Source organism: Belonocnema kinseyi, chromosome 9 (genome assembly GCF_010883055.1).
Source record: "Belonocnema kinseyi isolate 2016_QV_RU_SX_M_011 chromosome 9, B_treatae_v1, whole genome shotgun sequence".
NCBI classification, from domain to species: Eukaryota; Metazoa; Arthropoda; class Insecta; order Hymenoptera; family Cynipidae; genus Belonocnema; species Belonocnema kinseyi.
Window position 1 is genome coordinate 74,211,166 of NC_046665.1, and position 12,463 is coordinate 74,223,628.

The 12,463-nt window shown below is 25.4% G+C and overlaps 2 protein-coding genes across 5 annotated transcripts in view; one reads left to right on the forward strand and one right to left on the reverse strand.

Annotated features, from left to right (window-relative positions):
* Positions 1-12,463, reverse strand: part of LOC117179350 (tetratricopeptide repeat protein 30A) — a 28,271-nt gene that overhangs the window by 5,487 nt on the left and 10,321 nt on the right. For all 4 annotated transcript variants that reach the window (XM_033371042.1, XM_033371045.1, XM_033371044.1 and 1 more), the window contains 3 exons: positions 10,941-11,076; positions 10,717-10,881; positions 10,378-10,646 (listed from right to left, as the gene is read on the reverse strand). In XM_033371042.1, coding sequence (XP_033226933.1) covers positions 10,378-10,646; positions 10,717-10,881; positions 10,941-11,076 — 570 coding nt within the window. The remainder of the gene's footprint in view (positions 1-10,377; positions 10,647-10,716; positions 10,882-10,940; positions 11,077-12,463) is intronic.
* On the forward strand, positions 1,442-5,288 carry LOC117179353 (nucleolar protein of 40 kDa-like). The gene is made up of 2 exons (XM_033371047.1): positions 1,442-1,684; positions 4,561-5,288. The coding sequence occupies exons 1-2, from the start codon at positions 1,568-1,570 to the stop codon at positions 5,212-5,214; spliced, it is 771 nt and encodes a 256-aa protein (XP_033226938.1). The 5' UTR covers positions 1,442-1,567; the 3' UTR covers positions 5,215-5,288.

The window sequence follows — 12,463 nt, forward strand, 5'->3', positions numbered from 1 at the left end:
GAAAAAATAAAACTTTCCAAAGTATTCACAAAAGTATTCTAAATATCTGACGAAGATTTTGAAAAATCCAGGGTGGCAACGTCTTTTTACAATAAAATGGAACCAATTACAATAAAGTATAATAATATGCAAACTCTAATTTTTTGTAAAAATTACCATTTTCACATCGTTGTGCTTTATTGTGTTTTAATATCAAAATACATTTCTACCATTCGATTTCAAAGGATTTAAAAAGATTTTTAAATATTTAACAAAAATATCCAATATATATTTAAAAAATGTCTTAAAAATTTCAAACACTTCACAAAGATATCAAAGAATTTACATAAAAATTTTAAGATTTCAGAATTATTAAAAAGTATTCCCAAGGATTTCACAACAATTTCAACAATTTCAAAGCGTTCACAAAGATCACGAGAGCTCCCTGGTGAAAAATGACTTTTAAAATAAAATATAACAAACAACAATAAAGTATAATAATATGCAACTTGTAATTTTTGTAAAAATTTATAATTATATGTAAACATTTTCAAAAGAGTCCAAATTCAACTAAAACTGGTTTTTTCTACTAGAATTAGTTTTTAATATTTATACAATTTTAACGTTTTTTTAAAACAATAGAAAGTTACAAAAAAACTAGGAACTACAAGTATTTACTCAAATTTAGACACTTTAAACATTTTTACACGTGATTACAAATTTCTACAAACATATACAATTTGTACATTATATTCTACGTTATTGTTTTAATTTATTGTGAAAATACATTTCCGCACCAATGAATTTCAAACCAAGTTTCGAAAATTTCAAAGATTTGAAAGCATTCACAAACTATAACAAACGTGTCACAAAAATTTCGAAAGATCCCTGGTGTAAATTTATTTAAAAAATAAAATACAACAAATTATAATGAAGCACAATAATCATATTTTTTAACTGCCTACTTGTTAATATTTTTCAGTATTCGAATTCTACCAAAAACGTGTGGTTTCTAGTAGCATAATTTTAGTAATTTTATACAATTTTGTGATTTTTTAAAAATGCAATAGAAGATTACAAAAATATTTCAAACACGATTACTGGAAACTACTAGTTTTTACTCAAATCCGCACAATTAAAAAAATGTTTAGAAATAATTACAAATTTTTACAAGAACTTACCATTTTACATTTTTATACTTTATTATAATTTATTGTGAAAATACATTTCCGCGTACCAATCGATTAAAAATATTTTATAATTTAAAAAGATTTAATAACAAATTTAAAGATTTCAAAATAATATTTAAATTGTATAAAATTCCATTTAAATCAGCATATTTAAAAATACGGATAACCGTTTCTAATAAATATATTTTTTTAAATTCTTAAATATTTAAAAGAAAAAGGTGCCTTCAAAAAGATTCCTAATCGACGGCCCTATGGAAAAATGTTTACGATAAACGTCAAGTACTCTAACCTATAAAAACACTACAAATGTCAGAATTTTGGGCAGTAACGACGCAAAAAGTTGTAAACTTTCGTATTAAATTGCAAACCCAAAAGGATGTGAAAATATATTGACAAAAATGGGCACTTGTGAATTAAATCAAATATTTCTGGGAGAAGTAGCTTCCGTTCAGAATTATGGAGCTTTCGTTCGAATTCCAGGTTGTATCCAACAAGGCCTAGTTCATCGATCACAGGTATTTATTTAATTGAATTAAGTCTATCTATCTTTTAAATATTGTTGATTCTTTTATCAAATCTGAAATTCGTAACAAATATTCCAATGCATTATCCTACTTATGTACAAGTCAATGCCAGTTTTCAGTCAAAAATGTATGTATAATGTTGTCTAAATTTGATCCCTGGATTCTTGAATTTTTTAATTTATAAGAATTTCGGAGTAGAATTTGAATTTTGGACGTTAAAGAAGAATTTAGATTTTGATTTATTCTGAATTTATTTTCATAAAGTATTAACATATAGATTATATATTAAATAAGTAAAGTATTTTTAATGAAACTAATATATTTACTCTATTATATTAGATATGAAACAATTTTAATTCCTAAGACTTCAAGTCGAAATATATTGCATTTTCAACAAAATAGTCGAATTTTCAAACTAAAAGCAAAACTTTTCAACCGAAAAAAAAGCATTTTCAATCAAATAATTTAATTTTCAAGCTAAAAAGTAGACTTTTCAAGAAAAAATTTGGATTTTAAACCCGACAACGACCAAAATAATTATTATACCAAATAGTTAATTTTTTTACATAAAGATGAATTTTTAAGTATTAGTCGAATTCTTAAACTTAAACAAAAAACAGTTGCATTTTCAACCAAATTGTTCAATTTCCAAGTTAACAAGACGAATGTTTAACAAAGCAGTTAAATTTTAGACTAAAAAAGACGATTTTTGAACCAAATAGTTACATTTTTCACAAAATAATTAAATTTTCAACCAAATAGTTAATTTTTCAACTAAAATGATAAATCTTCTACAACAATAAGAGTTTATTTTTAATCTAAGACAGTTGAATTAAACAGAAAAGATGAAATTTCAACAAAATGATTGACTCCTAAAACGAACAGATTCATTTTTGACCAAACAGTTTAACTTTTAACCGAAAACGATCAAATTTTTACCAAAAGAGATGAATTTCCATCAAAGAAAGATTTTCCATTTAAGAGAGAAAAAAAAATTATTAAGTTTCGAAGTAAAAAAGACGAATTTTGCACAAGAAAGTTCAATTTTCTACCTGAAAATATGAAAGTTAAATTAAATCAATGTTGAAAAACGTAGTTCAACATTCAACTAAGGTTGAATTTTCAAGCAAGATGATTCATTTTCTACCAAAAAAGATGGATTTACAACAAATTACAGAAATTTTCAGCCAAATAGTTGAATTTTTAGCTAAGAAAGATCAATTTTAAACCAAAGATGAAATAGTTCGATTTTCAGTTACAAAAATTGATTTTCAACAAAAAAAAAAGAAACGAATTTTCGACAAAACAGTTGAATTTTCAACCAAGAAATATTTTTCAGCCAGGAAAAGAAAATTCAACCCAATTGATAAACTTCTGAACAAAAAAGTTGAATTATTTTCAAGTCATAAAATATCAATTTTCAACAAAAGAGTTAATTGTAAACTAAATAGTTGAAATTTACATTACAAATTTTCATTTTCAAGTCAAAAACCCAAACCGTTCAATTTTCTACTCGAAAAGATAAATTTTTTTATCGAAAGTATAATTAAGACTTTGAACTATATAGTTATATATGTGTTACGACATATTGGATTTTTAAAATTATGTTATGCTTTATTCATTTCCAAATAATCTATTCAAGTGCTTCAATATTGTACAACTGTATTTTATTATTAACTACATTATAGATGTGACAACAAATTTAATTTTAACTATAAAAATAAGATAATGCTTTATATTTAAATTAAAAAAAAAAACTTTCACTATACGCGGTAGCATATTCTAATTTTGAATAGAATCATTTTGCAGGTGTAAAAAAAAATATTCTTATTACAGTATCAGAAATCTCTCTGACAGTATTTATGTATATTTTTAAATTCCAGAGAATTTCCCGTACAATTCAAATATTGTATTTTCAAGATTTCAGAATTATTAAAAAATATTTCCAAGCGTTCCACAAAAATCTCAACAATTTCAAACTATTCACGAACGATTTCAAATATTTCACAAAGATCACGAGAGCTCCCTGGTGAAAACTGACTTTTAAAATAAATATAACAAACTACAATAAAGTATAATATGAAACTTGTAATTTTTTGTAAAAATTTATAATTATATATAAACATTTTCAAAAGAGTCCAAATTCAACTAAAACTGGGTTTTTCTGCTAGAATTAGTTTTGAATATTCATACAATTTCAACGTTTTTTTAACACAATAGAAAGTTACAAAAAAATTACTAAGAACTACAAGTATTTACTCAAATTTGGACACTTTAAAAATGTTGACAAGTGATTACAAATTTTTACAAAAATACACCATTTTTACATTATTTTCTACGTCATTGGTATAATTTATTGTGAAAATACATTTCCGCACAAATGAATTACAAATATTTCACAATTGCAATTTCAAATAATTTTACAAAATTTCGCAGATTTCAAAGATTTGAAAGTATTCAGAACAGTTACAAACGTTTCGCAAAAATTTCGAAAGATCCCTGGTGTAAATCTATTTAAAAAATAAAATACACGCGCTAGCATATTCTAATTTTGAATAGAATAATTTTGTAGATGTAAAAAAAACTATTATTATTGCTGTATCAGAGATCTCTCTGACAGTATTTATGCATAATTTCAAATTCCAGATAATTTCCCTTGTAATTTAAATGTTGTATTTTCAAATGTGGTACATGTGTAGAGAAATGGGTGTAAAAATGGGAAAATTTTTAAAGATAGGGGAAAAGTGGAATTTAAGAAAGGGGAAACTCAGGGGAATAGGGGAACGACTGTGATCTCTGTTATTGTTTTTGAATTTAGACGCATATTTTCTTATCTCTTCTTTAATTCGTACTAATTATATACACAGATAAGTACAGCTCACGTAGATGACGTCGCGGATGTACTGCAACGAGGAGAACATGTCTGGTGTAAAATAATAAATGTCGGAGACGATGGAAAGGTTGGACTTTCCATGAAGCATGTGAATCAAGGAAACGGAACGGATTTGGACCCGAACGGCGTAAAACAGCAACTGGACGACCAGAGAAGAAAGACATTCGTTCCCAGAGAGCGTCAAGCAATTAAACTAGACGCCGTTCTAGATACTACTTGTAAAAAATGTGGTACTGTGGGACACTTGGCTAAAGACTGTTTTATGCCTGCCGATGGCAAAAGGTATGCACTCATACCGGAAATCGAAGACGAAGCGCCGCCTGTTCCTGATGTCCAAGCACCCACGGAAAAGAAGCACAAATCCAAAAAGATTAAGAAAAAGAAGAAAAAGTCCTCGCAAAAACACGATTCTGACTCTGAAAGTGATGATTCTAAGGAGGACAGAAAAATAAAGAAGAGAAAAAAGCATTCCAAGGATCACAAACGAAAAAAGAAGCGCGATAGCAGTTTGAGCGAGAGCGACTCAGATTCGGATTCGAAGCCAAAAAGGAAGAAATATATTACCGGAGAGTCTTCAGAACGACATTCTAAAAAGTGTAAGCGTTCAAAATCCAAGTATTCAGATTGAATCTACAAATTGCTTAATTCATCATGTATAATTTTTGATCAAATAAATGTTTTGGACATATTTGTCTTTTTGAGTCTTAAGTTTCACAATTGTATATAAATAATAATTTGCGATTCATTCATTCTGTCCATTTCGAAGCTCCTATGTTTCGTTTTATTTCGGGTATTTTTTATCTAGCGATTTTTTCTATCAGTCAATTTTTGACAATTTATTATAATACATCCAGTTTTTGCACCTGGAGAACCTGAAATTGTCAGGGAATTTTTATATATCCGAAAAAAAACCTGTAAATGTCAGTTACCTTTTTTTAAGTCAGGGAATTCTTTCGAGAAAGTGCTTGTTTTTTTTTAATTGCAATATAAAATTGATTAAAAATGATTCCTTGTTTTTGCAAGTAGATTTATATTACTTTATTTAACTGTTTTGTTGAAATTAGTTTGTTTGTTTTTTTTTACTTAATTTTTGTAACCGAAAAAATAAGTATTCTATTTTTGGTTTGAAATTGATCGTTTTTAGTTGGAAATTCAAGTATCTGGTTGAAACTTCATGTATTTCGTTGAAAATTCTCTCTTTGTTGAATTCAACTGCTTCTGATTAAAAATTAAAATATTTTTTTGGGTTGGAATATCAATTACTACATTTTTCTTTAAAAAATTATGTTTTTTATAATGAAAATTTAATCACTTCATTGAAAGTTGAACTCTTTCATTAAAAATTAATTTGCTTTATTTAAGGGTTTATAATTTTAATTCGTTTTTTGTTTTTATTGAAAATGTAACTATTCTAATTGAAGATTCTATCATTTTAGTTGAAGATTCATCTCTTCGGATAAAAGATTGTTGAGAAAAATTAGTTTTTTTTAAACTGAAAATTAAACAATTCTGTTTTTATTTAAAGATGATATTTTTTTCGTTCAAAATTCAACTATTAGGTTGAAAATCGATCTTTTTTAGTTTAAAGTTCAAATATTTGGTTGAAAATTCGTTTTTTTTTGTAGAAACTAATCTCTCTGGTTGAAATCAAGATTTCTGGTTGAAAATTCTACTATTCCAGTTAAAAATGCATCGGTTTAGTTGAAAATTAATTTTTTTAACTGAAAATTTAATTATTCCATTTTTTAATTAATCTTTTTCGTTGAAAATTCAAGTATTCGAGTTAAATATTTATAATCTTAGCTTTTGGTTGAAAATAAAACTATTTGATTAAATTAACTTTTTTAGTGGAAATTAATTTTTTTAAACTAATAAACAATTTTTGTTTATTTGAAATTAAACAAATGGATGTTTTTTAGTTCAAAATGCCACTGTTTAGTTGAAAAATTAGGAATTTGGAGGGAATAAAAATTGGTTTGAATTATTCGTCAAAGTCATGAATTTTAGGAACAAATTCAGAATATGATTAATTAAGAACATCTTTCAATATAATTGATCGTTTTGAAAAATGCGAGATATTTGAATAGCTCCACACCATGAAAAATTATACCTGGAAAGAACTTGAGATACTTGAAAAAAAAACCGTGGAATTGTCAGGGATTTTTTTTCCAGGGTCTGAGTAGACACCCTTTGTTCCCCTGGATTTTCAAAATATTGATTTTAAATTTCAAATATAATTAGTAAATATAATAACAATTAATAAAATTTATAGAAAACAGATTTATGTACGAGAAACGTGATAAAGTTAAAATAAAATAGTTTTTCTGTTAAAAAGGCATATAAAAATTATTATTCGCATAATTTCTGAAGATTATTCAAGAAAATTAAATTGATAAATATTTTAGTAAATAAAAAAGGCGCAGCCAGCGAGAATCGAACACGCAATCTTTAAACTATGAAGCTGAAAACGGCAAAAAATTACGTATTATTGCTTTGGCAAATTAATACTTAGCTTTAATAACAAAAATTATGAACCGAAACTAAAATTGAAAATAGCTGGTCTCCCCTTGTTAGATGAAAATTATTGAATTTTAAAATTCATTATGCACAATTTGAAAATAATCGTTTTTAACGGTTTAGTTTCAAGATTATAATTTAAGATAGTTCAAGCATATAACAAAAGTTTCATAGAAAAACTATTGATATTAGTCAATTTTTTACATTGAATACAAAATTGATTCAAAATAGGAATAGGCCCTAATTACCTAAAAAAAGTGTAATTCAATTATTTATGGATTCAAATTAAGCAGTTCAATTTTGAGGTTGGTTCCTTTATACTATATGATCCGATACTTAATAATAATATATTTACCCTCTTTAAAATTTCGATAATTTAATTTAAAATTATGATTTTGAATATGCAATTGCAGATTCTTTTCTACGGACAGAAAAGTTGAGATTTTTTCTTTGAATACATTACGGTCAAAGAATCAACATTTTATTATTTATTCGTTAAAATAAATATTCAGTAGTTTCTGAGCGAACACCATATTCTTTAACACTTTCTAACTCTTTTAGTATCAATCAAAATGTTTTTTCCACAAGATATTCCTTGCTCTGTATATTTAATGTAAGCATCATTAATGACCTAGAAATATTTTGTATCAACAGGAAATGACCTGCAATCTTTTTTTGTTTTTAGAGACCACCCTAAAATATTTTGAATTTCGTTGAAAATCTGACTGCTAATATTGTACAGTAACTTTTAATTAATAGTCTTAATGACTCAAAACTTTTGAAATTAATTCTTTCCAATTCGATAATAGTTTCAAATTCAAATATTAAAAATGTCAGAACAATTTCATAACTTATTTTTTCAAAATTCCATATTGAAAGCCTTGATAGTTTTATGTCTAATAATTTCAGATTTAAATATTCTAAATTGTTTGGTTTCAATTTTAAACTTAAAAATTCTTTGGTTTTTTAAATTTATTGAAATCATAGATTCGTAGAATATCAAATTGAAAGACTTGATAGTTGCACGTTTTTCAGATTAAAGGATTTGTAATATCAAATTTTTTAATTCAATACCTCCAGAATAAAACCAAAACAATAAAAAAATTAAGAAAATTAATTGCATTATTTCTTTTTTGAAAACATTCCAAAACATTCAACAAAAATATATATTTTCGAATTTAAGGGCTTTAAATTTTGCAACCTTAAAAATGGGAATCATAGAGATCTTGTTCCGTATTCTTTTTTTTTCTCGTAATTTTCAATGAAATATCTTGAAATTGATCGATTTTTTGTTGAAGTTTAAAAAAAGAATCTTTTAAAATTGAAAAATATTTGATTGAAAAAAATGATTATCATTTAGATTTACTTAAAACAGGTTAAATTTTAACAGGTTTGATTATAAAAAAGATTTAATATCAAAATTCTTGATAGTTAAAATTTTTCAGTTTCAAATGAAGTTCGGACTTATATAATTTGTAACGTTCCATAGTAGAAATATTTTTTTATTTTTGAATAGTTTTCATTCAAAAATACTTCATTTTAAATTTTAACATTAAATTATAATTTCTTATGTAATAAGAATTTAAAATTCTAGAACTTCAAAAGCTTTGACTCTGAAACTAAAATGTATGTATTTTTCAATTTCAAATTGTCAAATTTTTGTCACTTAAGTAAAAAGTTAGTTAAATGAAAAAGTTTTCAATTTTGAAAGCTTTTAATTCGAAATAATACAATTTGAATTCCTTTGAATTTTCAATGATCCAGTTTTCAAAATTCTAATCTGAAATCAATGAATTTTAAGATTCTTTGATTCAAAATAAAAATTTTCAAATGTTCTTTGAATTAGAAACCATCAAATTTTAATTGCTTTCAATAGAAAATGTCCAACTTTTTTTTTAATTTTAGACTGAAATTTCTAAATGTTGAGGGTTCTGAATGCATTTTTTCAATTTCAAAACTCGCTTAATTTCAAATTATTCCGTTTTAAATCCTTTTATTTATAAATGACACAAGTTGAATTCCAATTAAAAATTTTTTTTTTAAATTTGTTAAAACATTCAATATCCTACTTTTCAAACTCTGCAACGATTTAAAAAAAATGTATTTCTTAAAAAATTATTCATTTTTTAACTAACATAGCTTTTTTCTATTTTTTCCCCTAAATTTCAATTTTTATTTTTAAAAGTTTTTAACGTTTGACACCACCTATAATTGGACCGTGTACCCTTCCAGAAATTTCTGATAGAACTTCCTTTCCGAAGCTTCCCATATCTTTCAAATTCTTTCTGAAATCTGCATCCGAAACTGAACCACCATTTTCTTTCAGAATCTCAGAATTTAGCAGAAAGTGTCCCAGCGGTACCTTTCCGTTTTTTTTCGACCTTTTCCGAAACTGTCCCGTGCGCAGTTTTGTCAGTTTCACTTAGATTTTATCAGAAAACTAAATTATGTAATATTATTATATAATTATTTGTTAATAGAACTTGATATGTAATTATCATGTAATTGTAAATAAACTTTTAAAATTAAAATATATCGAAGGATTAGAAAGTAAAAAATTATTCATTTAATAAATTTCGAAATTTAATAATTTTATTAATTAAATAATTTCTTCAAAATTATAATTGTTTGATATATTTGATAGTAATTTAGTGAAAACATTTTTAATAAAAAGAATTATTTTTTAAATCTTGTTTAAACAATTGTCCAAATTATTATTATTATTATTAACTTTTCTTAAATAATAATTTGCATAAACAAAATAATATATTATTAATAGTATTAATTATTACTACTATTAACAATTAAGAATTTATGATAACAACTGATAAGAAGAAATGGAACATTTCTGATAAGATCCGATAGAACACTAGTGGGATACTTCTGATAAAATCTGTTGGAATTAAATTGGGACAAATTTTCGGAAAGAAACTGAAGAATTCGGATGTAGATTTCGGAAAGATTCTGATAAAATCTGAAAAGAATATTTTTTCGAAAATTTCAGAATCTATCAGAAATTTCCTTTCAGAATATGTCCGATTTTTGGGCAGGGAAGACACATAAAAAAATAATCCTGAATTTTACTACATTTTTTGAAAGAAAGAAACAGTTCAAAAACTATATAGGACTTGAAAGACCCTGTCTTTAAACGGAAGGTGTGAACAATAAATCTATAAACGGGGGGTCAATAGTAGACCTTTAAATTGTTTTTTTTTCTAAATTACAGGAAATAAAAATCCAGAGATGTTAAATAATAATAGTATTGAGTACTTACTGGTGTCAGATACTTGTAAGTCAAATGAACATTCTCAGCAAGGACATCAGCAGCTAAATCATAAAACTGATACTTGCAATAAAGGAGTAATAGGTTTGCGAAAGTTTCAGGAGGAAAAGGATTTTGTTGCAATAAAAATTGCAGTTTTTCAAATCCTTCGCCTGGTTTCGTGTCCATGTTGATCAGCGCTTGATTATGCAAAGTAACTGCATCCAACTCTTCCTCTGAACGTGGTGGCATATCCGTCAAGGCCTCTTTCGCTGCTTCGTCTAAAACAATATACAATTTATTATCCAAAAATCGAATAAGATGGAAACTTTGATAAAAACATTTTATTACAATTTTTTAACTGATACTCGATAGCTGCTTTCAGATTAAAAGCCTCCGTCAATGCAGTTTCATGCAAAGTCAACGTATTTCCTACGCTGCGAACTTCAATTCCTTCCGTTGTCATTCCGACGCTCAGCTCTGGATGTTCTCGGATTCCCTGCTCAATGATATCCGCTAAAAAAGAGCAATTAATGAGATTTAATTTTTAAAAATCAAGCGATTTCTGTACGCACCGATATGTTTGAGCGACGGCGCATATTCTTTCATTTTGTAATAACACAATGCAACATTGTATGACAAATGAGGTTTAAATCCAGCAATTTGCAAAGCTGTAGAAAACTTTTTCAAGGCCAGCTCATATTTTTCTTCCTAGAAAGTTAAAATAAGAATTAGAATATGTGTATATAAAGGGTGGTTATTATTCATCATTAAAAAGCATTTTAAAAGTACACAGAATGCGATTTTTCCTTTTGAGATGAAAAATAATTTTTAATGCAGAAAAAAATTCAATGAACTATTTATTTTTTAGGTTCATTTGTACTTAAGGTTATATAAATATAATCTCCCCACGACTCTAGAAACAAATTGAAAAGAAATGGTTTAAAGTTTCAGATATGTCAAATCAAAATTTTAACAAACAAAAAGTTCATTTTTAACGAAATAGTTGAGTTTTTAAGCAAAAAATATACATTATTTCAACAAGAAGGTTAACTGTTAACCAAGTAGTTGCATTTTCAACAAAGAAAGATACATTCTCGTCGAAAAATCTAACAGTTGATATTAACACTAAAAAATATTTTTATTTTAAATGAAAAAGAATTGAATTCATCCAAAGAGACAAATTTTCAACATACATCAAATGTGAACAAAATATTAAAATTTTCATGCTAAAAAGACAATGTTTCTACAAAACAGTCGAATTATCAATCAAACAATTAAATTTTAACAGAAAAGATAACATTTGAAGAAAGAAAATTTATTTTCTACTAAAAAACACGAATTTTAAAGAAAAGACATACATTTTAAACCGAATAAATGGATTTTCAAACAAGATTATTTTTTTACAACAAAAATTTTTTTTAATAAAATACGTAAATTAATAACTAAATCGTTACATTTTCAAACACGCAGATTAATTTTCTACCAAAAGAGATAATGTTTCAACAAACTAAATAAATTTTTAATCAAATAACTTAATTTTTAAATTAAAAACATACATTTTTAAACAAAAATGAAATAGTTCAATTTGCATTTAAAAATAAATTTTCAATTTTAAAAAGCAATCTTCTAAAAAATAGCTGAATTTTGTAACAATTTCTTTACCAATCAACTTTTTTTTAAGGTAAGTCGACTGTCAATCAAGGAGTTACATTTTCAATCTAAAAAGATGAATTTTCAACAAAAAATGTATAAAATGATATTTTAATTAAAAATAAAAAACAGTTAGATTTACCAACAAAAAAAATCGAATTTTCAACAAAATACTTGAATCCTCAATTGAAATCAATTATTTTTTAACCATTTACATTTTTAAAGAAAAAATGGATTTTTTACCAAAAATGACGAGTTTTTAACAATATGCATACATTTTTAACCAAACAATTGTATATTCAATCCAAAAAGACTTTATACAATTTATGCACTTCCCCAAATATGCACGTGCTTTCAGGTTTTTTATGAATGCAAACACTATAATTGAAAAATATAAATAAAGCGCCTTTTTATATTCAATTTTAAAATTGTTTTATATCAGTGG

Coding starts and splice junctions, on each gene's coding strand:
- LOC117179353 (XM_033371047.1), top strand. CDS start 1,568: ATGGGCACTTGTGAATTAAATCAAATATTTCTGGGAGAAGTAGCTTCC. Junction 1,685..4,560: donor GCCTAGTTCATCGATCACAG/GTATTTATTTAA, acceptor TTATATACACAG/ATAAGTACAGCTCACGTAGA.